At 35.1% G+C, this 26,474-nt stretch overlaps 5 protein-coding genes and 1 pseudogene across 6 annotated transcripts; all 6 read left to right on the forward strand.

Moving 5' to 3' along the window:
* Positions 1–3,831: 3,831 nt before the first annotated feature.
* LOC108807383 (UDP-glycosyltransferase 71C2) lies at positions 3,832–5,679 on the forward strand. The gene has a single exon (XM_018579663.2). The coding sequence runs from the start codon at positions 4,099–4,101 to the stop codon at positions 5,539–5,541; it is 1,443 nt and encodes a 480-aa protein (XP_018435165.1). The 5' UTR covers positions 3,832–4,098; the 3' UTR covers positions 5,542–5,679.
* Positions 5,680–7,056: 1,377 nt separating this feature from the next.
* LOC108810771 (UDP-glycosyltransferase 71C2-like) lies at positions 7,057–8,816 on the forward strand (annotated as a pseudogene).
* Positions 8,817–11,079: 2,263 nt separating this feature from the next.
* On the forward strand, positions 11,080–12,514 carry LOC108811573 (putative F-box/kelch-repeat protein At4g39600). Its single transcript, XM_018583635.2, has one exon. It carries the CDS (start codon positions 11,198–11,200, stop codon positions 12,356–12,358), a length of 1,161 nt encoding a protein of 386 aa, XP_018439137.2. The 5' UTR covers positions 11,080–11,197; the 3' UTR covers positions 12,359–12,514.
* A 385-nt stretch (positions 12,515–12,899) lies between these two features.
* Positions 12,900–15,501, forward strand: LOC108812410 (pentatricopeptide repeat-containing protein At2g29760, chloroplastic). The gene is made up of 2 exons (XM_056990129.1): positions 12,900–15,300; positions 15,447–15,501. The coding sequence occupies exon 1, from the start codon at positions 13,066–13,068 to the stop codon at positions 15,289–15,291; it is 2,226 nt and encodes a 741-aa protein (XP_056846109.1). The 5' UTR covers positions 12,900–13,065; the 3' UTR covers positions 15,292–15,300; positions 15,447–15,501.
* A 591-nt stretch (positions 15,502–16,092) lies between these two features.
* LOC108812408 (villin-1) lies at positions 16,093–21,635 on the forward strand. 2 transcript variants are annotated; one of them, XM_056990128.1, is made up of 23 exons: positions 16,093–16,228; positions 16,584–16,656; positions 16,739–16,838; positions 16,931–16,999; positions 17,114–17,347; positions 17,446–17,623; positions 17,711–17,846; positions 17,931–18,096; positions 18,169–18,319; positions 18,415–18,503; positions 18,574–18,729; positions 18,832–18,900; positions 18,986–19,054; positions 19,131–19,256; positions 19,341–19,469; positions 19,578–19,725; positions 19,836–19,846; positions 19,928–20,068; positions 20,338–20,463; positions 20,588–20,650; positions 20,806–20,992; positions 21,086–21,237; positions 21,326–21,635. In XM_056990128.1, the coding sequence occupies exons 2-23, from the start codon at positions 16,601–16,603 to the stop codon at positions 21,437–21,439; spliced, it is 2,670 nt and encodes an 889-aa protein (XP_056846108.1). In that variant the 5' UTR covers positions 16,093–16,228; positions 16,584–16,600; the 3' UTR covers positions 21,440–21,635. The 2 variants fall into 2 exon arrangements, with proteins under 2 accessions (XP_056846108.1, XP_018440163.1); XM_018584661.2 differs by having other exon boundaries at positions 16,094–16,228; positions 20,770–20,992.
* A 3,313-nt stretch (positions 21,636–24,948) lies between these two features.
* LOC108812942 (presenilin-like protein At2g29900) lies at positions 24,949–26,235 on the forward strand. Its single transcript, XM_018585348.2, has one exon. The coding sequence runs from the start codon at positions 25,033–25,035 to the stop codon at positions 26,197–26,199; it is 1,167 nt and encodes a 388-aa protein (XP_018440850.1). The 5' UTR covers positions 24,949–25,032; the 3' UTR covers positions 26,200–26,235.
* The last annotated feature ends 239 nt before the right edge of the window (positions 26,236–26,474 follow it).

The raw sequence follows: 26,474 nt of genomic DNA on the forward strand, positions 1-26,474 counted from the left end.
GAAGCATGAAATAAAAGCTTTTATATTCTTCCATATTTAGTGTTCATCAAATTAATATGTTTTCGATTGAACACAGACACAATTCTGTTTGTTTAAGATAAAAAAAAGTTGTAAAGAATTTCAACTAATTGTTGATCAAATTTATAATCTTTACTTCAATTTAGTTATTGTTAAAATAAAGCAAAAATATCGAAAAAGAAAGACTAAGAAAATAAGAAGCCTCAGTTGCAGTAAATTGTTACTTAATTATAATTCAATTGATTCAAGTGATTTACAAATTATAATTATGGTTCAACTCATATAACAAATAGATATTCATGCGTCGTTATAAATATATACATATTAACATGTTTCAGTTTAATCGGTTATAAATCAAACCATATTCAAATCCTACGGTTTTTATAAAATTACATCCATTTGGTTACGACGGTATATACCAAAACAAAACCATATTATCTATTTCTGTTCGGTTCGATACTCTTCGGTTTAGCATATTGAACAGCTCTAATTTGAATATTAGTTGGTTTTGGATTGTTTTCTTATCATATATTAATATCTTATCGTAGAATTGGATTTTAAATTCATATTTTTTGGAACCTTACATGTGAATTTTATATTAAAAATAAAACATAAAATACATAGTTTGAACACATTTCTGTAGAGTGTGAAAAAATTTATTAGAGTGTGAATGTTCATTCTTAAATAATTGTGAGACTGTCACATTCCATTATAGTGTGAATAAATTTCTTAAAATGTTTCTCCTTTAATATATATATATATACAATGAAACCTCTATAAATTAATAATTTTGGGACTAAACCAAAATTATAAAATTTTTATTAATTTATAGAGATTATTAATTATCGATATACTAATTGAACCAAAAACTCAATTTGGGATTATAAAATTATATTAATTTATATAGATTTTTAGTGTATATTAATTTATTGATTATTAATTTAAAGATGTTATACTGTATATAGGAGATATATTGGGCTGAACATTTGTAATTGTAATTGTGTACTGAAATCTATTTTGAATTTATGATGAGTCTGATCAATTTGGGCTTAAATTTTTTATCACCATGTTTATATCTATAAAAACTGTAATATGGCCAATAAGTCATTTTTATTACAAAAACATGTTTTACAATTTTTTAATATTTAACTTTCACATCATTGAGAACTATTTTAATGATTTTAGAACCATCATCTTATTATTTCCAAAATTGAATTACTTTGACTTTAGTCTTCCACATAGTTTTGAAAGCTTTCAAGTGAACGAATAAAATTGATATATCCAATATATATATTATTTAATTTGAATATTTATAAAATAAAAATTCATGTTAATACAATTTTATAGTTATTTGTATCTTATTATAACAAAACAAATTAAGCTATTGATCACAAAATTTTCAAAGTGATATATTCAATTTCTAATAATTTATAAACGTTTTGAAATATTCAAAAAATAACATATAAGAAAAAATCTAAATGTTTTTATTATATAGTTAATGTGATTTTTAATATTTTTTAATAATATAAAAAAACTAAGATACAAAAATTGCTATCAAATATTCACTATTCATAATAATTAATTTTCATATATACGTTAATTATATTAGGTAATTTCATAGCTTTTATTTAAGGAAAGTGCGAGATTGTTTTTGTACATTATTTATCAATTCGATAGTTAGTTTAATAAAAAGTGTAATATAAGTTAAGATGAACCAATTTACTTTTCTAAGAATAATATATTTTATATATTATATTTTATATAGTTATTTATTAAATGAAACTTCACAATCATACGGTTCTATGATCATTTATATCGTTTTATAACAAAATATTTAAATCATTGATAACAAAATTTTCAATGTGAAAATTTAATAAGTTTATAATTTATAAATGTTCTTGAAAACTCATTGAAAGTTTTGAAATTAAAATATTTATGTAATCTTATATGGTATATAGTTTAATCTATATATTTATTTGTTTTATTATTAAATGATACTTTTTACTCATATGGTTTTAAAATCATGTGTATCTTTTTATAATAAAAGTATTAAGCCATTGATCATTAATTTTTAACATAATAGTTTAATAGTTTTAGTCATTTATTGTCATTTTTTAAAATTTGAAATATAACATATACGAAAAATCTAAATTTTAATTTTATAGCTAATTCGATTGTTTAATTTATTTTAATAATATAAAATTAAACAAAAAAATGATGGAGGAGATATAAATTGTTGTCAAATATATATTATTAGATACATTAATTGTTATATATATATATTAGTCATTTATGGTAATTTCGTAGGTTTTATTTAAAGAAAGAAAAGAAAATAGTAATTATATCTAGCGGAACAATCATAAATGCTTCTATCGTAAATATCATATTATATCATATATAGTTTGACCAAAGAATGTATCTAGTGACATATAAAAATCGAATGTATCTAGCGACATATAAAAATCGAATGTGGGTTTAAAATCATGTGTATCTTTTTATAATAAAATGTTAAACCATTGATCATTAATTTTTAACATAATAATTTTAATAGTTTTAGTCATTTATTGTCATTTTTAAAAATTCAAAATATAACATATACGAAAAAATCTAAATTTTAATTTTATAGCTAATTCGATTATTTAATTTATTTTAATAATATAAAATAAAACAAAAAATGATGGAGGAGATATAAATTGTTATCAAATCTTTATTATTAGAAACATTAATTGTCATATATATATTAATCATTATGGTAATTCCGTAGGTTTTATTTAAGGAAATAAAATAAAATAGTAATTATATCTAGCGGAACAATCATAAATGCTTCTATTATAAATATCATATAATATCATCATATCATATTATTTGACCAACAAATGTATCTAGCAACATATGAAAATCGAATGTGGACCTACTTATTTTTCAATTGAATGTAATTGACTATCTAATTGAGTGACACCTAAGCATTGGGGTCTTTTTTAATTATTACAATATTGAGGTTACAATTTTTCAAATGTTTCTCAATTAATATATAGGGGATTCAATCTCTAGAAAAAAACAATTTTTGATAGAAGCACATCTTTCTTTCTTTCAAAGTTCAACAATGTTAGTTAGGCATCAGCATATAAATCTAGAATCAAAAACCGGAAACAAATCTAAATTCATAAATAATTAAATGGGTTCATGTTTATGTAACCAAAAAATTATATGGATATATGAATATCTAAAATAGAATTAATATACCTAAAAGTATTAATTCTATTTAGTACTAAAATTACCAAATATTTTTAAAATACTACCTATAAACTGAATTACCCAAATATTTTAATCTGAAATATTTAAAATTATCTGAATTAACCGAAAGAACTGAACTATCCAAATACTTTTTATCCAAAATATTTAAATTAATCAAAATTTCACGATATTTAATCCAAAACTATAACATCTAACTTTTTGTTGAATTATCATAAATTATCTAAAATTCAGAATTGAAATTTTATTGGATATTAGCTGGTTCCTAATATTATTATCCAACCCAAAACGAACCAAAATAACCAAATCAATTTAAAGGCTGAAGAGGAAATACAGCTCTATCTTTTCATTCATTGCTACAGATGAAAACAAAGAATTCTGAGGTTCTGAGGTAACTACAATCTTGATTAACTAGAGTCAGAAAAGCAAATCCACAAAAACCTTAGTTAGAAACTTACCACAGAAACTAGGTTAAATAGTCTTGAGAAGTCCTTTGAGTTTGATATATTCTCATCCATTCAATCCAGAGATACATGCATGCCCAAACCCTTACTGGATTCACCAAACGTTTGATTCTAAACCCTCTTTCTGAATCTAATCGAATGGCTGAGAAAGTCCCACACACACACATCACATATATTTGCCATATTATCGTAGAATTCTACACTGTTATCGAATGGCTGAGAAAGTCACAAACACAAGTCACATGTTATAATCATATGCCTATTTATTTCTAACTACTTGTCCGACGTACTATCACTCTACTTAACTTCGCTTATACGCATCAACAAATACGTTTATTTCTAAATCAATATAGAATTCTACACGATGGAGAAGCAAGCAGCAGAACTCATCTTCATCCCTTTTCCGGTCACCGGACACCTTCTCGCCACCATCGAACTCGTAAAAATTATCCTCAGCCACGACAGTCGTCGGATCCACAGCATCACCATCCTCCACTGGGGTTTACCTTTCCTCCCTCAGTCGAACAACGACGCTTCCCTCCAGTCCCTAGCCAAGTCGGAGCCTCGCGTCCGTATCGTCACCTTGCCCGAGCTCCAAAACCCTCCACCGATGGAGTTCTTCCTAAGAGCTCCCGAAGCATACATTCTCGAATTCATCAAGAAAATGGTTCCTTTGGTCAGACAAGCTGTCTCGACTGTCTTGTCTTCCTCTCGTGTCGCGGGAATCGTCCTCGACATGTTCTGCGTCCCTTTGATGGATGTCGGAAACGAGTTTCAGCTCCCTTCTTACATTTTCCTCACTTGTAGCGCCGGTTTTTTGGGTTTGGCGAAACACATCCCGGAGAGACACCGTCGAGTAAAGTCCGGATTTGACCGGGGCTCCGGCGAAGAGGAGAATCAAGTTCCTGGATACGTCACTTCCGTACCCACCAAGGTTTTGCCACTTGGTCTGCTGACTAGCGAGTCCTACGACACTTGGGTCGACATGACCAGAAGGTTTCAAGAAGCTAAGGGTATTTTGGTAAACTCGTCTATATGTATCGAGCCTAACGCCTTTGGTTATTTCGATCGTGTACCCACGAGTGATTACCCACCCGTTTACCCAGTGGGCCCGATTCTCTGCTTCAAGGACCGTCCGATTTTGGACCCGTTGGAACGAGATCGGGTCATGGCGTGGCTCGACGAGCAGCCAGAGTCATCGGTGGTGTTCCTCTGTTTCGGGAGCTTGAAGAGTCTCGCTGCGACTCAGGTTAAGGAGATCGCTCAAGCTCTAGAGATCGTCGGCTGCAGATTTCTCTGGTCGATTCGAACAGACCCGAAGGAGTACCCGACCCCTAGCGACATTTTACCAGATGGGTTTATGAACCGGGTCTCGAATCTGGGCTTTGTGTGTGGTTGGGCTCCTCAAGTTGAGATTCTGGCCCATAAAGCAATCGGAGGATTCTTGTCTCACTGCGGTTGGAACTCAATACTTGAAAGTCTGCGTTTCGGGGTTCCAATCGCCACATGGCCGATGTATGCGGAACAGCAGTTAAATGCGTTCACGATGGTGAAGGAGCTTGGTTTGGCTGTGGAGATGCGTTTGGATTATGTGTTGGCAGATGGAGTAGTAGTGAAAGCTGATGAAATCGCTAGAGCCGTCCGATCTTTAATGGAGGGTGAGGATGTGCCGAGGAGGAGACTGAAGGAGATAGGAGAAGCAGCAAAAGAGGCTGTGATGGAGGGTGGATCTTCGTTTGTTGCGATTGAAAGATTCATCGACGAGTTGATATCTGCTATGGATCGTTCCAAGTCCAGAGAATACTAAATTATGCATTTTCAATCATGACACCAAATTTGGTGTAATTTCAACACCAAATTTGTTATTTTGGTGTGTTGTTTTTGCCATCTTCAACAATAACACCAAATTCTACACCAAAAATAATAAATTATATTATTTGATGTTTTTAATTTTAATAAATTTTTATTATTTGTGATTAATAAATAATTATGACATTTAGATATTATTTTTGTTAAATTTTTGTAGTTTTATTTTTTAAAAGTTTCATTTACATTTATATTTTTGGTTTAACAATATTATATTTTATGTATTTATTTATAAAAGTATTAGTTATATTCAAAGTTACAAACTATTAAATATCAAAAGCACCTAACAAAATAATATATTTATTTTAATAAAATTTGTATTAGTTTGTAATACAAGTTTAACTACATTTTAAAATAAAATGATAATACTCATTTAGTAATTTAATAACTAAAAATAATTATGTAAAATAATTTTAAAATAATAATGCAGTATATTTATGTTTAATTACAAATATGAAATAAATAGTAATAAATAGTTGTAATAATAATTAGACTATATTCTTAAATAAAATAAAATATATATTTTAAAGATTTGGTGTGGTGAATAGTGTTACAAATTCGGTGGGATGATGTCAAATTTAAGAGTAGCCTATAGAGTTTGAAATCAAATACACAGTTACATAATAAGCTTAAGACATCTACAAGAAACATAACATACTTTCAAGAAATGCACACTAACATAACAAAAGTACAAAACCTGATCCATTCCCTTCTAACGGTAGCAGCAATAGCATAGACGAATTTGTCAGACTTTGGTACTGTTAGCACAGCATCAAACCACTCTACCTTTCCCCAAACCTCTTAACTGCTGCACATTTCCAGAGAAATCTCTGCACACCAAATCAATCTTGTCCTTAGACCCACCACGTGCAAGCAGGCACATACTTATCCCAAAACACAACCATCTTACCACCACTTTCAACCAAATAAACATTTTTTTTTTCAACCAAATAAACATTGCTATAGCGGGCAAACTTAAGCAGTCCTTCCAAACCTTCTACTTTCCTTCACACATCTAATTCGGTGCCACGGTTAGACCAAAGTAGCTTCCCACTGGATGATGCATAGCGATAGAATGTTTTCTCTATCAAATAAACAGTACTAGCCCTATCAACCAAACAGTACCTGTTTTGAGTTTTTGTCGTTCAATCAATATTTCATTTTGATTAGTTACTTTACTATTAATTGCTTTGTGTTTCCTACCTACTGTATAGGATAATTCGTTTCTCTTTAGATTTTAGAGTAATAAAGTTCCTGATTGTGGCAAAATACAATCTATCTTTCAGCTGTAGATGGAAAAATCTTGTAAAAGCAATGCAAAATATAACGTAAGGCCTTACTTTTTTGGTCACTGGAATTGATTCGCAAGGCTAAAAGAGTATAGGACACTTGGAAAAAAACATTAAAAATTCTTTGATTCTTTATGTTTCAAACATATCAATGAACAAAAATGTTATCTGGCCACAATGGATGCTACTAGCAACATAACATATTCTCAGAGAATAATAAATGCTTGGTAGTGTTATCTCGGTAGTGGCTACACCAGAAGCCACATGTTCATCATATGGTTATTTATTTTGAACTATATATTTGTGGGACTCTTACTCTAATTATAAGCATCAAACACAGACGTGTCCATTTCAAATTTCTTGTTATATCATCGCGATGGAGAAAGAAGCAGAACTCATCTTCATCCCTTTCCCGATCACCGGACACCTTCTCGTCACTATCGAACTCGTAAAACTTATCCTCAGCCACGACCGTCTTCGGAACCACAACATCACCATCATCCATTGGAGTTTACCAATCTTCCCTCCGTCTAACAACGACGCTTCCCTCCAGACCCTAGCCGAATCAAACCCTCGCGTACGTATCGTTACGTTGCCCGAGCTCCAAAACCCTCCACCAACGGAGTTCTTCTTAAAAGCTCCCGAGTTCTACATTCTCGAATTCGTCAAGAAAATGGTTCCTTCGGTCAGAGACGCTGTCTCGACTGTCTTGTCTTCCTCTCGTGTCGCGGGAGTCGTCCTAGACATGTTCTGCGTCCCTTTGATGGATTTCGGAAACGAGTTTCACCTCCCTTCTTACGTTTTCCTCACTTGTAACGCAGGATTCTTGTGTCTGGTGAAACACGTTCAGGAGAGACACCGTCAAGTCAAATCGGAGTTCGACCGGAGCTCCGGCGAAGAGGAGAAAGTTCCTGGATACGTCACCCCCGTTCCGACCAAGGTTCTGCCACTTGGTCTGTTGACAAGCGAAGCCTACGACACTTGGGTCGGTATGACCAAAAGGTTTCATGAAGCTAAGGGTATTTTGGTAAATTGCTCTGTATCTATTGAGCCTAACGCCTTTGGTTATTTCGATCGTGTACCTATAAGTGATTACCCGCCCGTTTACCCGGTGGGTCCGATTCTCTGCTTCAACGATCGTCCGGATTTGGACCCGTTGGAGCGAGATCGGGGGTCATGACGTGGCTCGACGAGCAACCCGAGTCATCGGTGGTGTTCCTCTGTTTCGGGAGCTTGATGAATATATCTGCAACTCAGATCAAGGAAATAGCTCAAGCCTTAGAGATCGTCGGCTGCCGGTTCCTCTGGTCGATCCGGACTGACCCGAAAGAGTACCCAAACCCGTTTAAAATTTTACCAGACGGCTTCATGAACCGGTTCTCGAATCTGGGCTTCGTGTGTGGTTGGGTTCCTCAACTTAAAATTCTGGCCCACAAAGCAATTGGAGGATTCTTGTCTCACTGCGGTTGGAACTCAATACTTGAGAGTTTGCGTTACGGCGTTCCAATCGCCACGTGGCCGATGTTTGCGGAACAGCAGTTAAACGCGTTCACGATGGTGAAGGAGCTTGGTTTGGCTGTGGAGATGTGTTTGGATTACGTTCTGGCCAATGGAGAAATAGTGAAAGCTGATGAAATCGCTAGAGCCGTTCGATATTTAATGGACGGTGAGGATGTACCGAGGAGGAAACTGAAAGAGATATCAGAAGCAACAAAAGAGGCTGTGATGGACGGTGGATCTTCGTTTGCTGCAATTGATAGATTCGCCGATAAGTTGATATCGGTTATGGATAGCTGACAGAAATAATTTAACTAAAATTTACTGTTATTACTTTTTATCAACTAAAATAATTTATATTAATGAATTTTATAAATTATCAAAGTTTACTGTTATTTAAGATGTGATGTGTAAATAATACTTGTGTTATTTAAAATATTTCAATAACTTTTAATACACACAAAATTAAAATAAAATAATTATAAATGTTACTATGATTATCTAATTTATTTGATATTATAGATTTTTTCTTCATTTTACACTTTCTACAACATATAAAATAAATATGTAGGGTTTTTGTCTAAAATACATAAGAAAAATGTGCTTTAATTTTCTTGCTGTAGTTTTAAAAGTAAAGCTAAAGCATGATTGGTAAAAAATAATAGAAATTTGTTGTAGGTTTTAACTTTCAAAAATAAAACTACAACATGATTGGTAAAATTTTGTGCTTTAAAAATAAATAAAGCTAAAGTAGAGATACAACTCAACCAATCACCCACATATTACTTTTGTTTACTTTAGGAGTAACATTCACATTTTTTTTATTTTTCTTATTTAATGTTACCTAATTCGTAGAGTTAATATAAACCTGGAAATAAAGAAATATAAATACACATGAAGAAGAATTAAAAACTATAGATATATTGACTTTAATTATCTACAAAATAATGTTAATGTTTCAATTGTTTTGTGCAAGTGATATGTTTTCCCTGAATTTCTTATCAAATAATATTTGTTGGTTTTGGAAAAGAAAAATCAATCTTTTCCATTTGTATTTTGGGTCTGTATTTTGGGTCATCCAAGCTCGGCCACCATAAACAAGAACAAATCTTCACACAGTGCGAGCCCTTCAAGGAGACGATAGCCGGCGACCACCACCGAAAAAAAAACGGCACAGCTCTAGAGTCAAAACGCCAGCCATCCATCTATCGGAAGATGCGATGCTGGAAATGAAAGCCGGCGACGATAGAGCTATAAAAGCCTCCTCATTCCAGAGCCAAAGCCGATAACCACATGCAAAACAAAGAAAAGTAAAAAGACAAAGTAAAACCGGACCGACGGTGGCTGTAGGAGCCAAATCCATCGGCCCGAAACACTAATTACGGCGGCTGTCTAGTGAGAGGGCATATCTTCTTTTCTTCTCTCTGTCTCTAAACCAAATCAAACTATTCTCTTACAGTGGTGGACAAAAATAAGTTCAATCATTGAAGATATTAAAAACAGTTAGAACTCCTAAGAACATGTTTATTGTAAGGTTCTTAAAATAGAATTCTACCGTAATATAAAGAACTGTCTCTTAACTTTTAATTAAAAAAAACTAAGAACCGATTCTTAAATAAGATATTTAAGAAACGATTATTAATTTTTTTTTTAGTTAAAGTTAAGATATGTTCTTATATTATTCTAGGAATCTCACCTTAAAAACCCTGCAACATGACCTAATATATCAACAAAAATAACATCAACCAGTAACATTAAATATTATCAGCAATTTAGATTTTTGAAATTGTGACAAAAACAATACATTTGTTTTCGCACACAAACAAATTGAACAAAACATACAACACATGATGTCAGAAAAATTCAAATCATCCTCAGATATCAGAAAATGTACAAAACTAAACGCTGAATAAAACTTATTAGTCGATTTTAAATTAATTTTGAAAAACTAAAAAAATTTGAAAATTTAATATATTTTGAAAATAATATTATTTAAATCAATAAATTTATAAATCGGTTAAAACCTTATTATTATTAAAAATATGAAAAATAAATTAATGATTAAGTTAAAACTATTTAGAATATGATAAATAGGCAAAATAATCTAAAATAATAGAAAATAGAACACATAAGTAACATCACTTCGCAAATAATAGTGTATATATATCATAATGGACACTAAATATATAGAAAATATATAATTGTTTATAACTTTCATATTTATTTTAAAGATTATAAAATGCATAAAATAAGCAAATAAATAAAATAAGAAACAAAATATTTAACAATAAATTATGAAATACAAAGAAAAAACTGTTTTAGACACATATAGTAATTCATTATCCCTTTTTGGATTTTTTTGTACTTCTTACCACAACCATTGGATTGTTCTCTTACTATCAGATCCTATATAGTATTGAATTTAATTTCTTAACATTAGTCATTAGTCATACATAATGTATTGAATATTTATATGTACAGTAATAACATATCATTACCAGTCGTCATAAGCATAAATCTTATATGAAACTATAGGTATAAACATTTATAAAATTTATAAATTTGTATAAATGCATGCTGTCCACCTAGTGTGTCATTAATATATCATACTCCAAAACTAATTTATATAGTCGTATCGTATGGTCACAATTGCATAAAAATCCCTTAGTATCCCATTCAAACAAAGCCCAATATGTGGCTATTTTATCTCACACGGAAATTCAGCGCGTATAGCTTACGGGCCCAAGTACTTGTAAAAGTCTTGAAGAGAGATAGAGAGAGAGAGAGCCAAAACCCTAAACTTTTTTTGAAATGTCGTCCTCAACCATGGATTCCGGTGAAGAGCCACGGTCGAAGAAGCTGGCGATAGAGCCTACCACCACGACCAATCTGCCACTTCCAGAGGAGCTAGTATTGTGCTGCTTGGCCCGCGTCTCAAGGTTGCATTACCCGATTCTCTCACTCGTCTCCAAGACCTTTCGTTCTCTCACCTCTTCGCCGGAGCTTTACCAGACCCGATCTCTCCTAAACCGCACCGAGAACTGTCTCTACGTGTGCTTGCGGTTCCCTAATGATCCCGAACTCCGCTGGTTCACTCTCTGTCGGAAACCCGACAAAACCCTAAAGAAGAAAAAGAAGAAGAAAACATCAACAAGTGGTAATGTTCTGGGTCAGGTTCGGATTCTCGGTACTCCTCCTCCAGTGGAATGGTCGAACCTCGTGGCTGTTGGTCATAGGCTGTACGCCGTCAGCCCTGGCCCCTGCTCTTCCAATGCCTTATTCCTCGACTGTCGAACCCACGCTTGGGTCGAAACTCCGAGCCTGAGGTTTCCCCACACCTTTCCAGAGTGCGCTGGGATGATGTATTTACCAGGAGGCTCAGAGAACCCAGATTCTGTCAACTGTCTCCAGGTGTTTAACGTACAGACACAAACTTGGAACGTGCCTCCCGGGGAGAAGAAAATATTCAGACTCAGAGATTTACAAGGGAGGGCTTACCAGAACAATGATGTAGCGGCGGCGGCTGGGTCTGGGTCTGGGTCTGGGACTGGGACTGGTAGGTGGCTTGTGGTTGCAAGGGTAAAGGAGTATACAACGCACTTGGAGAGTTGTGATACTCTTTGTTTGATAGATAAAACATTCTATCGCTATGAATCATCCAGTGGAAAGCTAGTTTGGTCTAACCGTTACGTGGAATCAGATCTTTGGAGGAAAGTTCAAGGTTTGGAAGGACTGCCTAAGTTTCCCCGCTATAGCAATGTTTATTTAGTTCAAAGTTGTGGTGGTAAGTTGGTGGTGTTTTGGGATAAGCATGTGCGTTCGCGTGAGGAGAAGATGATTTGGTGTGCTGAGATCTCGCTGGAAACGCGCAGCAGCGGTGATGGGGTTTGGGGAAAGGTAGAGTGGTTCGATGCTGTGCTTACAGTCCCAAAGTCTTACAAATTCGTCTATGCTATTGCTGCTACCCTTTGAATCAGGTTTTATGTTTTGTTAGTATGCATTTCTTGTAGGTATGTCCTGTTTCTTTTAGAAGATTAAGTTTATGAATGACTAATGAGACAAGCGGCTTCCAACTTGTATGATGCGTTTGTCTTGTGTTTTTAGCCAACAATGGTTCACTTCTAAACCTATGCATTCGCTTTTAGCTTAGTTTTTTTTTGTCTTTGAAAACTCTTTTGTTTGTTGATGTTGCCTTAGTTGCATGGAAGGCTACGGTATGAGAATAGTGTTAAGTGTCATTTTTCTGTTACTCGGCTAAATAAGTCCTCAAAGGTTGTTATCTAGCTAATGGCCTTAAACATAATCAAGATACACAACTGCTGTTTGTTTCTCACTTTGTTTAATGACCAAGTTGCTGAAGAAAATGTGGGGTTTCATATCATATCGATGACTTACAAAAGTATAAAAAATCTCTAAGCCCATTTTTAATTTTTTTTTTCCAACATGTTAACACTCATAGCTCTGCAAAATATTTGTATTTGTACCAAAAAGTTTGTTAATATTGGTCTTGTGTACCTAAAACTGAAATGAATCAACAACCAAACTGAACCATTTTTTGGTAAAATACGGTAACCTTTTTCTTCGATTAACCAATAACCAGAAAACCGGTTCGGTTGCAGGCCCAATTCTGCTCTATAATTCGTACTCGGCAAAGAGTTAACCAAAGAGGAGACGGAGCCATGGCTAGCTTCTCAACATCACAACCTCTCTCACTGCCACGTCACCCAACCTTCTCCAATCCCAAACAACCAACCACCAATAACGAACGCTCCCGCCACACTATCTCCCTGATCGACCGATGTTCAAACCTCCGACAGCTAAAACAAATCCACGCCCAAATGGTCCGTACCGGTCTCCTCTTCGACGACCCTTACTCAGCCAGCAAGCTATTCGCCATCTCCGCCCTCTCCCCCTTCGCGAGTCTCGATTACGCCTGCAAGGTGTTCGATCAAATTCCCCAACCAAACTCCTTCACCTGGAACACACTCATCCGCGCTCACGCCTCGGGACCTGATCCTGCCCGAAGCATCTTGGTCTTCTTGGACATGGTTTCCGACAGCCAGTTCGGTCCCAACAAGTACACTTTCCCTTTCCTCATCAAAGCTGCTTCGGAAGTTTCCTCCTCGTCCCTGGGCCGATCCCTTCACGGGATGGCGATTAAATCATCCGTCGGATGCGATGTCTTCGTGGCGAATTCTCTGATACATTGTTACTTCTCCTGCGGTGATTTGGATTCGGCTTGTAAAGTGTTTACCACGATTCAAGAAAAGGACGTGGTTTCTTGGAACTCGATGATTACAGGGTTTGTGCAGAAGGGTTCTCCGGATAAGGCCTTGGAGCTGTTCAAGAAGATGGAGTCGGAGGAGGATGTTAAGGCGAGTCACGTCACGATGGTTGGTGTCTTGTCCGCTTGTGCGAAGACGCAGAATCTTGAGTTTGGGAAGCGGGTTTGTCGTTATATCGAAGAAAACAGAGTGAGCGTGAACTTGACGTTGGCTAATGCGATGCTTGATATGTACACAAAGTGTGGAAGCATAGAGGACGCGAAGCGGCTGTTTGATGCGATGGAGGAGAGGGATAACGTCACGTGGACGACGATGCTTGATGGGTATGCGATTTTGGAAGACTACGAAGCGGCTAGAGAGGTTCTTAACTCCATGCCTAAGAAGGATATTGTTGCTTGGAACGCTCTTATATCTGCTTATGAGCAGAATGGGAAACCTAACGAGGCGCTTTTAGTGTTCCATGAGCTGCAGCTTCAGAAGAACATAAAGCTGAATCAGATCACGCTGGTGAGTACTCTATCGGCTTGTGCTCAGGTAGGGGCACTGGAGTTAGGTAGATGGATCCATAGCTACATCAAAAAGCACGGCATTAGGTTGAATTTTTACGTTACGAGTGCTTTGATTCATATGTACTCTAAATGCGGGGATCTTGAAAAGGCTCGTGAGGTGTTTAGTTCTGTAGAGAAGAGAGATGTGTTTGTGTGGAGCGCAATGATTGGTGGTTTGGCGATGCACGGATGTGGAAACGAAGCCTTGGATATGTTTTATAAAATGCAAGAGGCTAATGTGAAGCCTAATGGTGTGACTTTCACCAATGTCTTCTGTGCTTGTAGCCATAGTGGTTTGGTGGACGAGGCTGAGTCATTGTTCAGAGATATGGAATCGAGTTATGGTATTGTCCCTGAGGACAAGCATTACGCTTGCATAGTTGATGTTCTTGGCCGCTCCGGTTATCTGGAAAAAGCTGTGAAGTTCATAGAAGCGATGCCGATTCCTCCAAGTGCTTCTGTCTGGGGAGCACTTCTAGGAGCTTGTAAGATCCATGCCAATCTGAGTCTTGCTGAAATGGCTTGTACCCGTTTGCTTGAGCTCGAACCTAGGAACGATGGCGCACACGTGTTGTTATCGAACATATACGCAAAGTCTGGGAAATGGGAAAGCGTTTCTGAGCTGAGGAAGCACATGAGAGTCACCGGACTGAAGAAAGAGCCAGGATGCAGTTCGATTGAGATAGATGGGACGATCCACGAGTTTCTTTCTGGAGACAACGAGCACCCGATGTGTGAGAAAGTGTACGGGAAGTTAAACGAGGTTATGGAGAGGTTGAAAGAGAATGGCTATGAGCCAGAGATGTCACAGGTCTTGCAGATCATCGATGAAGAAGAGATGAAGGAGCAGTCTCTGAATCTGCATAGTGAGAAGTTGGCGATTTGTTATGGGCTGATATCAACGGAGGCTCCTAAGGCGATTCGGGTGATTAAGAACCTAAGGGTGTGTGGAGATTGTCACTCAGTTGCTAAGCTGATATCTCAGCTCTATGACAGAGAGATCATAGTCAGGGACCGGTATCGGTTTCATCATTTCAGAAATGGGCAGTGTTCTTGTAACGATTTCTGGTGAAAATTTCAGGTTGTCTTCGTTGTCAAAATTTTGTACTGCAATCATATCATGATCATCACTGTAGTGATATATGGGCTTTCTCTCTTGTACCATTAGAGTTACCAGAACTGTGGACATGTGCTGTCATTTTTCTAATCATTGTTGACCTTTGATAGTTTGTTGAATCACAACATTTGGGAATGTTAAGAACCATCACCAGCCAATGAGTGCTCGTTGTGTGTTGTCATCATCAAAACTAGACTTTATCTATTGGATCCTGGAGGGATCCTCTTGGAGGTATGTTCCTCCATCCACCTTGGATTTTGAAGTAAAGTTTGTTGGTTGGCTGTCTCTATTTTTTTCAACGTTTATGATTAAAAGGTTTACACTAGAGTTTTACAAAAGACAATTTGAGTAGATCATTAGATACATTGTCCTAGATCTTGTGATACTTTCCACCAGTGAAAGGCTTGGATCAAGTATAAAAAGTGAAAATCATTGTTTCTAAAGCTTTCCATCTTTTTATTTTTGTGTTGAAATAATTCAAAAAGAACAAAATGCTGACAAAGTATTGACAAAAAATGACAAAAGTCAATAAAATCTCTCAAAATTAGTACGGATTTTAATTTTTTTAATGAAAGTATGGATATTATGAAAATAACAAAAATTAGGCAACAAATCTTATGAATTTATATATGCCAGCCAATTATTATATATTAATATATTTAATCTCAGTATCTATATAAACATATGTATATCTGGGTTGCAAAAAGGCGCGTTTTTATGTCTACTTTGAAATGAAACCTTGTGGTGGGGCCCCCACAAAGTGGCATGCAGCAGAGATAAAAAAGGAATTATAATTATTTGCTTCATCTGTTTGTTTGGCCGCTGCTTCCTTACAGCTTTTGAAACTTCTTCTTGTTTTCTTCTCCTTCTTCCTTCGTCCGCCCTCATCTCTGTAAGTATTCAAAAAATCTAAACAATCATCTCCAGTTTCTCTATTGATTGGTAGTAATTAATTAGTGTTCTACTTCTGTTTTTTTTTTGCTATTTACGTTTTGATTCAACATCACTCTTGTAAGAGATCTTATTCTTCGTTTTTCCTATAGAAATTGGGAAATTAATTTACAAAGTTGTTTTGTTAGAGTAGGTTGCGTGCATATGTAGGAAAAAAGAAAAAAGAAAACGTAAATGTAACGCCGTTTGTTAGAACAACACTGTTGTTCTTGTTGTGTGATTGATGTTTCCTCTTCTTCTTCTCTTTGGTTTATGATATTTTTTTCAGATTCATTAAGCGTTACACTTTGTTGTAGGACAATGATAGAACAAAATGTCTAGGATAATCAAAGACATTGATTCAGCGTTCCAAGGTGTTGGAACTAAAGGGTACGCTTCTTTTTTTTTAATGAGATCCATGAGAAGATAGTTTCTTTTATTTTTTCCTCTTATACTTGTACCGTTTTTTTAGTGGCTTGGAGGTTTGGTGCATCTATGATGATCAGCTTATATCTATCCCCAAGTCTTCTTTAGGAAGATTCCACTCCGGGAATGCTTACCTTGTTCTCAGCGTAAGTTGTATCTCTGTCTTCGAATTGAAATTTGAAGTGGTGTGTGCCTAATAATACTTACTTCTTATGATTTTATTGACCGTCACGTGTAGACGGCTTTGAGAAAGATCGGATCTCCTCAGTATGACATTCACTATTGGCTTGGAAATGAGGCAACTGAGGTTTATCTGCTCACTTGTATTGATTGGTGTTTCTTGTTAGATATGCTGATTTTGGAATCTGGTAGTTTTGAAGATAGCGTATTAACATCTTTTACCTTTTTTTTTAATCTGAAGGTGGACTCAGTTTTGGCATCTGACAAAGCACTAGAGTTAGACGCAGCACTTGGTTGTTGTACGGTGCAATACCGTGAAGTTCAAGGTCAAGAGACTGAGAAGTTCCTCTCCTACTTCAAACCTTGTATCATACCCGTCGAAGGGAAGTATTCACCACAAATTGGTCTGGCCGAAGAGACATACCCTATCACCTTACTAATGTGCAAAGGGGACCATGCTATTCGTGTTAAAGAGGTATGAACTCTTATGCTGTATATAATGAGGCTTGACATGTCTTAGGCTTCAAGATCATTCATTAATGTTTTTTTTTATTATTGTACATATTTCATAAGGTCCCTTTTCTACGGTCATCACTGAACCATGACGATGTGTTTGTTCTCGATACCGCATCAAAAGTGTTCCTATTTGCCGGTTGCAACTCAAGCACTCAGGAGAAAGCTAAAGCCCTGGAGGTTGTGGAATACATAAAGGATAACAAGCATGAAGGAAGATGTCAGGTCGCCACTATCGGTTAGATATTTTTTCCTCCTCTTAAGAAACTTATTAAAAAGACTGAAACAAAAGCAGCAGCTAATTTTTTTTTTTAGTATCTTGTAGAGGATGGAAAGCTTATAGGTGATTCAGATGCTGGTGAGTTCTGGACTTTCTTTGGTGGTTATGCTCCCATTCCAAAGTTTTCATCTTCTACCTCCTCCCAAGAACAGACTCCAACTACATGTGCGAAACTGTTATGGTAAAAGACTTTTGTTGAACATGTATCCTTATTTAATCGAAAAAGGATGTGTTTCAAAGACAGACCATCATTTTGAACAAACAGGATAGATACTCGGGGGAATCTACATCCAACTGAAACAAGCTCTTTGAACAAAGATACGCTTGAGAAGGACAAATGCTACATGCTGGACTGTGACGGCGAAGTATTCGTTTGGATGGGAAGAAACACATCACTCACAGAAAGAAAGACATCCATTTCTTCCTCAGAAGTAAGTCGTTCTTGGTTTGTATTAAGATGATTGATACAGAGCATAAAAATGGAATGTTTCCAATGCTCTTAGGAATTTCTACGAAAGGAGGGACGCTCGACGAGCACTAGTCTAGTACTTTTAACAGAAGGACTAGAAAACGCTAGATTCAGATCGTTTTTTGATGAGTGGCCTCAGACGGTAGAGACTAGCCTTTACAATGAAGGCCGAGAAAAAGTGGCAGGTCTGCTTCATAGTGTTTTGCTCTGGTTCTGTAAAGAGGACTAAAAAACTTGTATCAGATAACTAACCCGAACTCTAAAAACACCTGTTATGCAGCAATGTTCAAACGGAAGGGATTTGATGTGGAGGAGTTTCCTGATGCAGAAGATGAACCTCTCTATACAAACTGCCGAGACGCTCTAAAGGTACACACTTCATAATAACCAAACTGTCATAATATCTGTGAGCAGAAGCCTGATCTTAAACCAATTCCAGGTGTGGCGTGTAGATGGTGATGATGTCTCGCTTCTCTCCATTCATGACCAGACAAAGCTATATAGCGGCGATTGCTACATTGTGCAGTATAAATACACTTACAATGAAAGAAACGAATATCTATTATATGTATGGATAGGTTGTGAAAGCATGGAGGTGCGCAGGCTGTATAGCTTTTTGGGTTTTGTTTCTTTTCAACTATTTTTTACTGCCAATCATTTTGTGAGTTGTTGTTCCTCTATGCCAATATCATTTCAGGAAGATAGAGCTGATGCCATATCTAATGCTAGTGCCATTGTTTCTTCAACCAAGGGTGAATCTGTAATGGTTAGTACCTAACCATATTTCAAAAATAATTCTCTTTTTGGTTCAACACTGTAAATCAACTGATCTGTTTCATTCATTCATCCAGTGTCATATATACCAGGGCAATGAACCGGCTCGCTTTTATTCAATGTTCCAGTCGCTAGTTGTTTTCAAGGTCAGCTTGCAATATGTTTTTTAGTATCCAACTGTACTACTTCGATTACTTATGTTACATGTCGTTACTTATCCAGGGTGGTTTGAGTAAACGGTACAAAATGTTTCTAGTGGAGAATGCAAACGAAGGTGAAAGCAAGGCTTCTCTTTTTCGTGTTCAAGGGACAAGCTCAAGGAGCATGCAAGCAATTCAAGTTAATCTAGTGGGTCCTCCTCCTCTACTTTCTGCTTATGTCTTGGGGTCCTTGACTTATTGTTAAGCTAAGGTATAATCGTGCCAACTGCAGGCAGCAACCTCCTTAAACTCATCCCACTGTTACATTTTACAACACGAAGCTTCCGTCTTTACTTGGATTGGGAACCGTACCTCAGATTCTGATCATGATGTTCTTGACAGAATGCTATATTTCATTGATGTACGTAACCTTTGACATACATGCGTTCGTAACCTTTGACATACATGCGTTCTGTTTTTTAGATTTGCTAGTAACAAATCTGTTGTCTTGGTTTTTACATCCCCGCAGCCGTCTAGGCAACCCATGTCCACGAGGGAAGGAAGTGAACCAGACACGTTTTGGGATTTGCTTGGTGGGAAGGCAGAGTACCCTAAAGAAAAGGAAATGAGAAAACAAATAGAAGAACCACATTTATTTACTTTTTCCTCTAATTCAGGTAACGGTAAACATCTCTTTGCATTTGCCTTATTATATTACTGTTTAGTTGTGTTATGAGCCTAACGTTAGAGTGGTCCATGACTGGTTTTAATGCTATCTTCTCTCCAGATGTATTTAAGGTAACGATTCACTTGTGTATTAATGCTATCTTCGAAGCGATTATAGATCAACTCGGACTAACATTCTCTGTATGTGTTTAGGTGAAGGAAATATACAATTTTGTGCAAGACGATTTAACCACTGAAGATGTCTTACTGCTGGACTGCCAAACTGAAGTTTATGTCTGGATTGGACTAAACTCAAACATAAAGTCGAAGCAACAAGCACTTACTCTTGGTCTGGTTAGTTTCCTCTTTATTTGATCTTCCACGTGTTATGTTTGCTGTTTTTCTGGTGTTCTGCGCATACATCAAGCAGAGTTAGGCTAATATTTTAGTATGAATAAAATCAGAAAATCACATGCCTTGTCTGTATTATTTTGGGACAACTCTTTTCGGTGAAAAACATGACCTTTAAGCATATAATTAGAGACATAATCCACCAATATATATATATGAGATTCTAATTTTTTTGTATGTGTTCTTAGTTTGTTCTACTTGTGATATTGCAGAAATTTCTAGAAATGGACATTCTGGAGGAAGGTTTAACAGTGAGGACTCCTGTATATGTTGTCACAGAAGGCCACGAGCCACCATTTTTCACCCGTTTCTTTGATTGGGTTCCTGAAAAGGCCAACGTAAAGCATCTCCTTCCATCTTTAAGTCGCCTCAAACAGAGCGTTAGGAGATTCCAAAATGTTTTGATAGTAAGTAGTCTACTGAATTTTCCACTAATAATGTGCATATGGGAACATATTGCAGATGCATGGTAATTCATTTGAAAGGAAGCTTGCTAGTCTGAAAGGAAAGGAGCCATTCACTAAGGTAAGTCCTCACAGTTGAAAGAAGACCGATGGTTTAATACCATATGATCATACACTAGCCAAATATAAGAAATGACCAACGTGTTTCTAAGTCGCTCCAAACATTTGTTTTTTTTTCAGAGATCTAGTGGAAGCCCGTGGAGATCAGACTCAAAGGAGAACGCATCACGTGGTTCGCGAAGTCGGTCAAACGGATCAGAGAGAGGAGTATCATTATCATCTTGCTCCAGCGAAAAGTTTCCAAGTCTGAGCTCTTCAGAAGACATAAAAAGCAGCAGTGACTCCACTCCAGTTGTGAAAAAGCTTTTCTCGGAATCTCTTTCAGTGGATGATACAAACAATGGTAACGTTTCTTTTGGATTTCTCAATATTATAATTGCCATCTAAGCTCTTTGATGCTTTAAATCTCATATCAAAACATTGTGTCTCGATGCAGGATCTACAAGCTCCAACTCAGACATATCTAAAGAGAATCCATTGGGAGGAATCAATGTTGATCTTAGTGTAGAGTCACTTGCGTATTCGTACGAACAGCTTAGAGTTGATTCTCAGGAGCCAGTGACAGATATAGATGCAACAAGAAGAGAGGTAATACTGCAATCGCATATGTAAATCTAGATCTAGTATTATATACGAGTAACACTTGTACTTCAATGCAATGTTTTTATCTTTTCAGGCGTACTTAACTGAGAAAGAGTTCCAAGAAAGATTCGAAATGACAAAACCAAAATTCTATGCACTTCCGAAATGGAAACAGAACAAACTCAAAATGTCTCTCCGTCTTTTCTAAAACAGCCTTACATTCATTCAGTTAAAGACCCTTTGGAGGAAAAAACATGTTTTAGTGTAACTAATGTTTCTGTTTGGTTCATTGACCTTCCTGATATAAGTTGACGACCGTGCTCGTGCACGGATATAAATATTTATACAGTAAATACATTACAATATTTTATTTACATTATAATAGTTTATTAATATTTTTTTAATTATTTTGTTATTTATATTGTAATCAATATGCATGGTTTGTTTTAAATAACATAATGTTATTTTAATTAGATATATAATTTTGGATATATAATATCTCGACTATTGGTTATTATTTGGATATATTATATAACATTTACTTTTTACGATTCAACTAAGATATTTTGTTATACCGATTAAAATTTTGATTAATTTTGTTATTTTCATATTGTTTGATTCTTGCTTTAAATTTGTATATATATTTTTAGTAGGATTATGTATAATTTAATATATGTTGTTTTGAAAATCAAATAGTAAAAGTAAACTAAAGTGTTGATCGGTTCAAAGTTACATCTTAATTGTAATAGTTGGTTAATATATTTGTAGTATTATTTGAGAATTTCATATTTATTTAATAAACTGTTGAGAATAAATGAGAATATATTATTTTTATTTAATGTTTGACTTTTTATAAAATAATTTGGATTGGTCTAGTTACTCATCTGTGGGTATATTGTGTTACATATTTCTGTTAAATTCAAGTATAATTATTTCTAATCTAATTCAACCAAATCATATTTATTGCATCTATTGCATTAGTTTGGTTTTCATCTTAGATGTGTATATATATATTTATGAATTGGCTATTTGTAAATAGCCCATGACTATGTTAATTTTATAGTACTTGCTAATTTGGAATATGTTAATTATCACAAATAAAATTATAAAAATCAAGTGATGATAAGTACAAAAATTGCATAAAAAATATAATCGACATTCTAAAAAGGAATATTAATTCTTTATATTAATATCAAAATTATTTTTCGAAAATTTCCTTTTTATGAAATCAAATTATATATAAAAATATTTTCGGTTTAAGTTTATAAATATTTTCTTTATCATACATGTTATTTTAAAAATATAAAAGGGAACATAAAAATATTAAATTAAATTTTATTCATTAAAGATATCTTAGTTTATGCTATTTAAATTATTTTGTAATAATATGAGAAATATATTGATTTAAATAAAATGCTTAATACTTTTCAATATATATTATATTGTTAAGATTATTTTTAAAAGAGGAAGATTTTTTTTTAATTTAAAGTCAAGATTATTGTGTTAAATTTCCTTATTATGAATTAAACTATATATAAAAGATATTTTTGTTTTTAAATTTGTAAATTTTCTTTATATATAGGTTATTTGAAAAAAGGAAGCCTAAATAGAAAAGGAAAAATAAAATAAAATAAATGTTTAATAATGATAATTATATATATTTGATTCATTAAGGGTATCATTGTAATCAACCACCGTGAGAGTTAATGTGAGCGCGACACATAGGAAACTGACTTCTCAAATAATGTTATAGAGATGCTTGTTTCTTACAAAACAAAGTGACACCTAAATATTTGAGTATATGTATTGAAAGTACCGAACTTTATAATTCTTACAATAATACACATCTTTTTATTTTAGGTTTGGTATTTATAATTGAAGTGGAGATGTACTCGGACTGGAAAAATCGAATTCATGTTTAACTCAATCCGTAAAAATATCTGAATAAATCATGTAGGACAATATTTTGGTTAAGAATATTATCTAAACTTGAATGAACATTCAAAATAATTGAAAAAGTTTGAAAAGCATAAATTCAAATTTCTTAATTAGTACTTGAAAAAGATATTTAAAACCTAAATAAATAACTGAAGTACTCGATTTCTGTATTTATTTTGAATTAATATTTAAAATATTTAAAAATGAATTCAAAATAAGTTAAGAAAAATATAGATTATAAATAAAGTTTACAAATCTAGGTATGAAAATAAAAATGACAGCTTAAAGTTTAACAAAGGGTGGTAGCACACAAGACTATTGTAGTGATTGCCGTTATGATATAACCCATTTATACTGATATTTGAGATTTAAATTAAGAAAGATGAAAACAGAAGCTTACAAATTAATGGTTCCTCCTGGAGCTTCAGGAGGAAATCAATATCTTTACGGTAGATCATGTGGTGAGTATACACACATGAATGGAGCTGATATGAAATATCCCCAAACATGCAATCACCATCACATATGTCACTATTTACTTTTCTTTCTTTCTTTGGCTTTTAAGATAAAAGCTTGATCTTCTTTGTAATTTTCCTCGCATTTAGTGAATGACGAATTTTTATACGTAAAGATAAGAAAGTTATTTACACCTTTGAACAATTGTTGTGCAGTTTCCTTATTTTTTTCTAAGAATAAGTGCAGTTTCTTTTTGCTAAAAATATTTCTGCAATGATGAAAAATAACCATCGTCTCTATACTAAAGAAGCCAACTCATACTTCATATATTTGAAAAATATATAGCAAATGCATAGATCATAACTTTATATAGTGAAAATGGTTGATTTTTGTTTTTTGTGGTTTTATTTCACAAACTATTTGATAAAATTGGATTCAAACTTGATTTATGATAGCAAAACTACAATCATGTCACAACGTTCAAAGATATTAATTGATAGAATTGGCATAATCTTACTATATGTCTATGCTTACAAAACTTAACATGTTAAAAATTGATGTGGTTGCATTTAATGTTTCATAAAATTTAACAAGTAAAATTAACATATGATTTAGAGTACGGCAAAATTTAAATAAAACTAAAGGATAATAAATTACTTTAAAAGTTAAGATGTCACTCAGTTGCTAGCTAAACATAGTATTTGAGTAAATATTTTAACTTGGTTATGCGTTTTATCTCCGTAATACTCTTATAGCTTATGTTATCAACTAAATAAATCTGTTATTCACTCTTATCAAAACTATTGTTTATCTTTTTGATATAATTTACATTCAGTTTTATGTATGTAACTTTTAAGGTATTGAAAAACGAAGTACTGCAGTATTACAATGATAAATTTTAAGGATAACGAGTGCATCATATTATATTTATAATTCTAGGTTGGTTTAATTTTAATAGCAATAAAATTTTGTAATTTCTTTTAGACATCCTTTTATTTTTTGGTTGGCTATTATAATTAAAACTGGAATATACTCGAACTGGATAAATTAAATTCATATCCAATTTAATTCTTACAAATATCTGAATAAATCATACAGTGCAATATTTTTTAGTTTAGAAAATTATCTAAATTTGAATAGATATAAAAAAAATCAAAGAAGATTTGAAAAGCATAAACTCGAATATCAAAACCTTAGTTCAAGATGGTGAATCCGAAAATATAAAAACTCCAAAATATCCGATTCGAAAACGGATAATCCCAAAGGCCCAAATGTACTCTATAAGTTTCATAACTTCATACTGCATTAAAAACGATGTCGTATTGTCTTGCGACTTGAGTAAGCTGAGCTCTCATTGGAATCTGAAAAATAAAGTCTCGTCCTTTGCTTCTTCTTCATCGTCGAAAAATGGATCGAAACCACCACCAAAGACCGAGAAGCAGCAGCAGCATCCTAGACTCACTCGGCGAAGAGCTCATCGGAATCCTCACCCCCGTCTCCATATGCATGTTCACCGTCGTCCTCCTCGTCTGCCTCCTAAACTCCGACCCATCCTCCTCCTCCTCCTTCTCCTCCATAGCCACCGCCGCCTACTCCGAAACCGACTCTGACTCCCCCTGGGACAAGCTCCTCGGCGCCCTCCTCAACTCCCTCGTCTTCGTCGCCGCCATCACCGCCGCGACCTTCCTCCTCGTCCTCCTCTTCTACCTCCGCTGCGTCGCCTTCCTCAAACTCTACATGGGCTTCTCCGCCTTCGTCGTCCTGGCCAACCTCGGCGGAGAGATCTCCGTCCTCCTCATCGATCGCTTCCGCCTCCCGATCGACGCCGTCACGTTCTCGATCCTTCTCTTCAACTTCTCCGTCGTCGGAGTCTTCGCCGTGTTCTTGTCGAGGTTCTCGATCTTGATCACTCAGGGGTACTTGGTCGTGATCGGCGTCCTCGTCGCTTACTTCTTCACGATGCTCCCCGAGTGGACCACTTGGGTGCTTCTCGTCGCGTTGGCGGTTTACGACCTCGCTGCTGTTCTGTTACCTGTCGGTCCGTTGCGTCTCCTCGTCGAGATGGCTATCTCCAGAGACGAGGATATACCCGCTCTGGTCTACGAGGCGAGGCCCGTGATTCGGAACAACAATTTGGTGCAGAGGAGAGTTTGGAGAGAACAGAGATCCAATCATAATGATGACGTGGAGAACAGTGAAGCGGTTACGGTCGTTAGATCAGAGATATCTGTACCGTTGATTGATGATAGTAGTAGTAGACCTGAGAGTTCGGAGACTTTTCTTGAAGGGATTGGGTTGGGGTCGTCCGGTGCGATCAAGTTGGGGCTTGGTGATTTCATCTTCTATAGTGTTTTGGTCGGAAGAGCTGCCATGTATGATTTGATGACGGTTTATGCTTGTTATTTGGCGATTATTGCCGGTTTAGGGGTTACGTTGATGCTATTGTCTGTGTATCAGAAGGCTTTGCCGGCTCTTCCCGTGTCGATCATGTTGGGTGTTGTGTTTTACTTTTTGGCGAGGCTGTTTTTGGAAGTTTTTGTTGTGCAGTGTTCTTCGAACCTTGTGATGTTTTAAAGAGTATTGAAAGTGAAAAGGGTGCTTTTGATGTTAGCTTTTGTATAACTGTTTCATTTGGTTTGTCAAATGGTTGTGTTGGTCTTAGATCATTGAGTAGCCAATACACGTTTGTCTAAAACTACTGCCCTACATTTAGCAAAGTTACTGCCCTACAAACACTTTGAATCAAGTGCGGCACTGTATCATATCCATGATGCCTACCAATAACTGTAAAACTAATGGAAGCAGAAACAAAAAAAACACACACACAGAAGGAATCTCAAGGTTATCAA

This window comes from Raphanus sativus, chromosome 6 (assembly GCF_000801105.2).
Source record: "Raphanus sativus cultivar WK10039 chromosome 6, ASM80110v3, whole genome shotgun sequence".
Taxonomy (NCBI): domain Eukaryota; kingdom Viridiplantae; phylum Streptophyta; class Magnoliopsida; order Brassicales; family Brassicaceae; genus Raphanus; species Raphanus sativus.

What these genes read in the sequence shown, in the direction of transcription:
- LOC108812942 (XM_018585348.2), top strand. Translation starts at nt 25,033, where the DNA reads ATGGATCGAAACCACCACCAAAGACCGAGAAGCAGCAGCAGCATCCTA.
- LOC108807383 (XM_018579663.2), top strand. Translation starts at nt 4,099, where the DNA reads ATGGAGAAGCAAGCAGCAGAACTCATCTTCATCCCTTTTCCGGTCACC.
- LOC108812408 (XM_018584661.2), top strand. Translation starts at nt 16,601, where the DNA reads ATGTCTAGGATAATCAAAGACATTGATTCAGCGTTCCAAGGTGTTGGA. An exon ending in ATGCTTACCTTGTTCTCAGC is followed by an intron (nt 16,839 to 16,930) that starts GTAAGTTGTATC and finishes CGTCACGTGTAG; the next exon opens with ACGGCTTTGAGAAAGATCGG. An exon ending in TTGGAAATGAGGCAACTGAG is followed by an intron (nt 17,000 to 17,113) that starts GTTTATCTGCTC and finishes TTTAATCTGAAG; the next exon opens with GTGGACTCAGTTTTGGCATC.
- LOC108812410 (XM_056990129.1), top strand. Translation starts at nt 13,066, where the DNA reads ATGGCTAGCTTCTCAACATCACAACCTCTCTCACTGCCACGTCACCCA.
- LOC108811573 (XM_018583635.2), top strand. Translation starts at nt 11,198, where the DNA reads ATGTCGTCCTCAACCATGGATTCCGGTGAAGAGCCACGGTCGAAGAAG.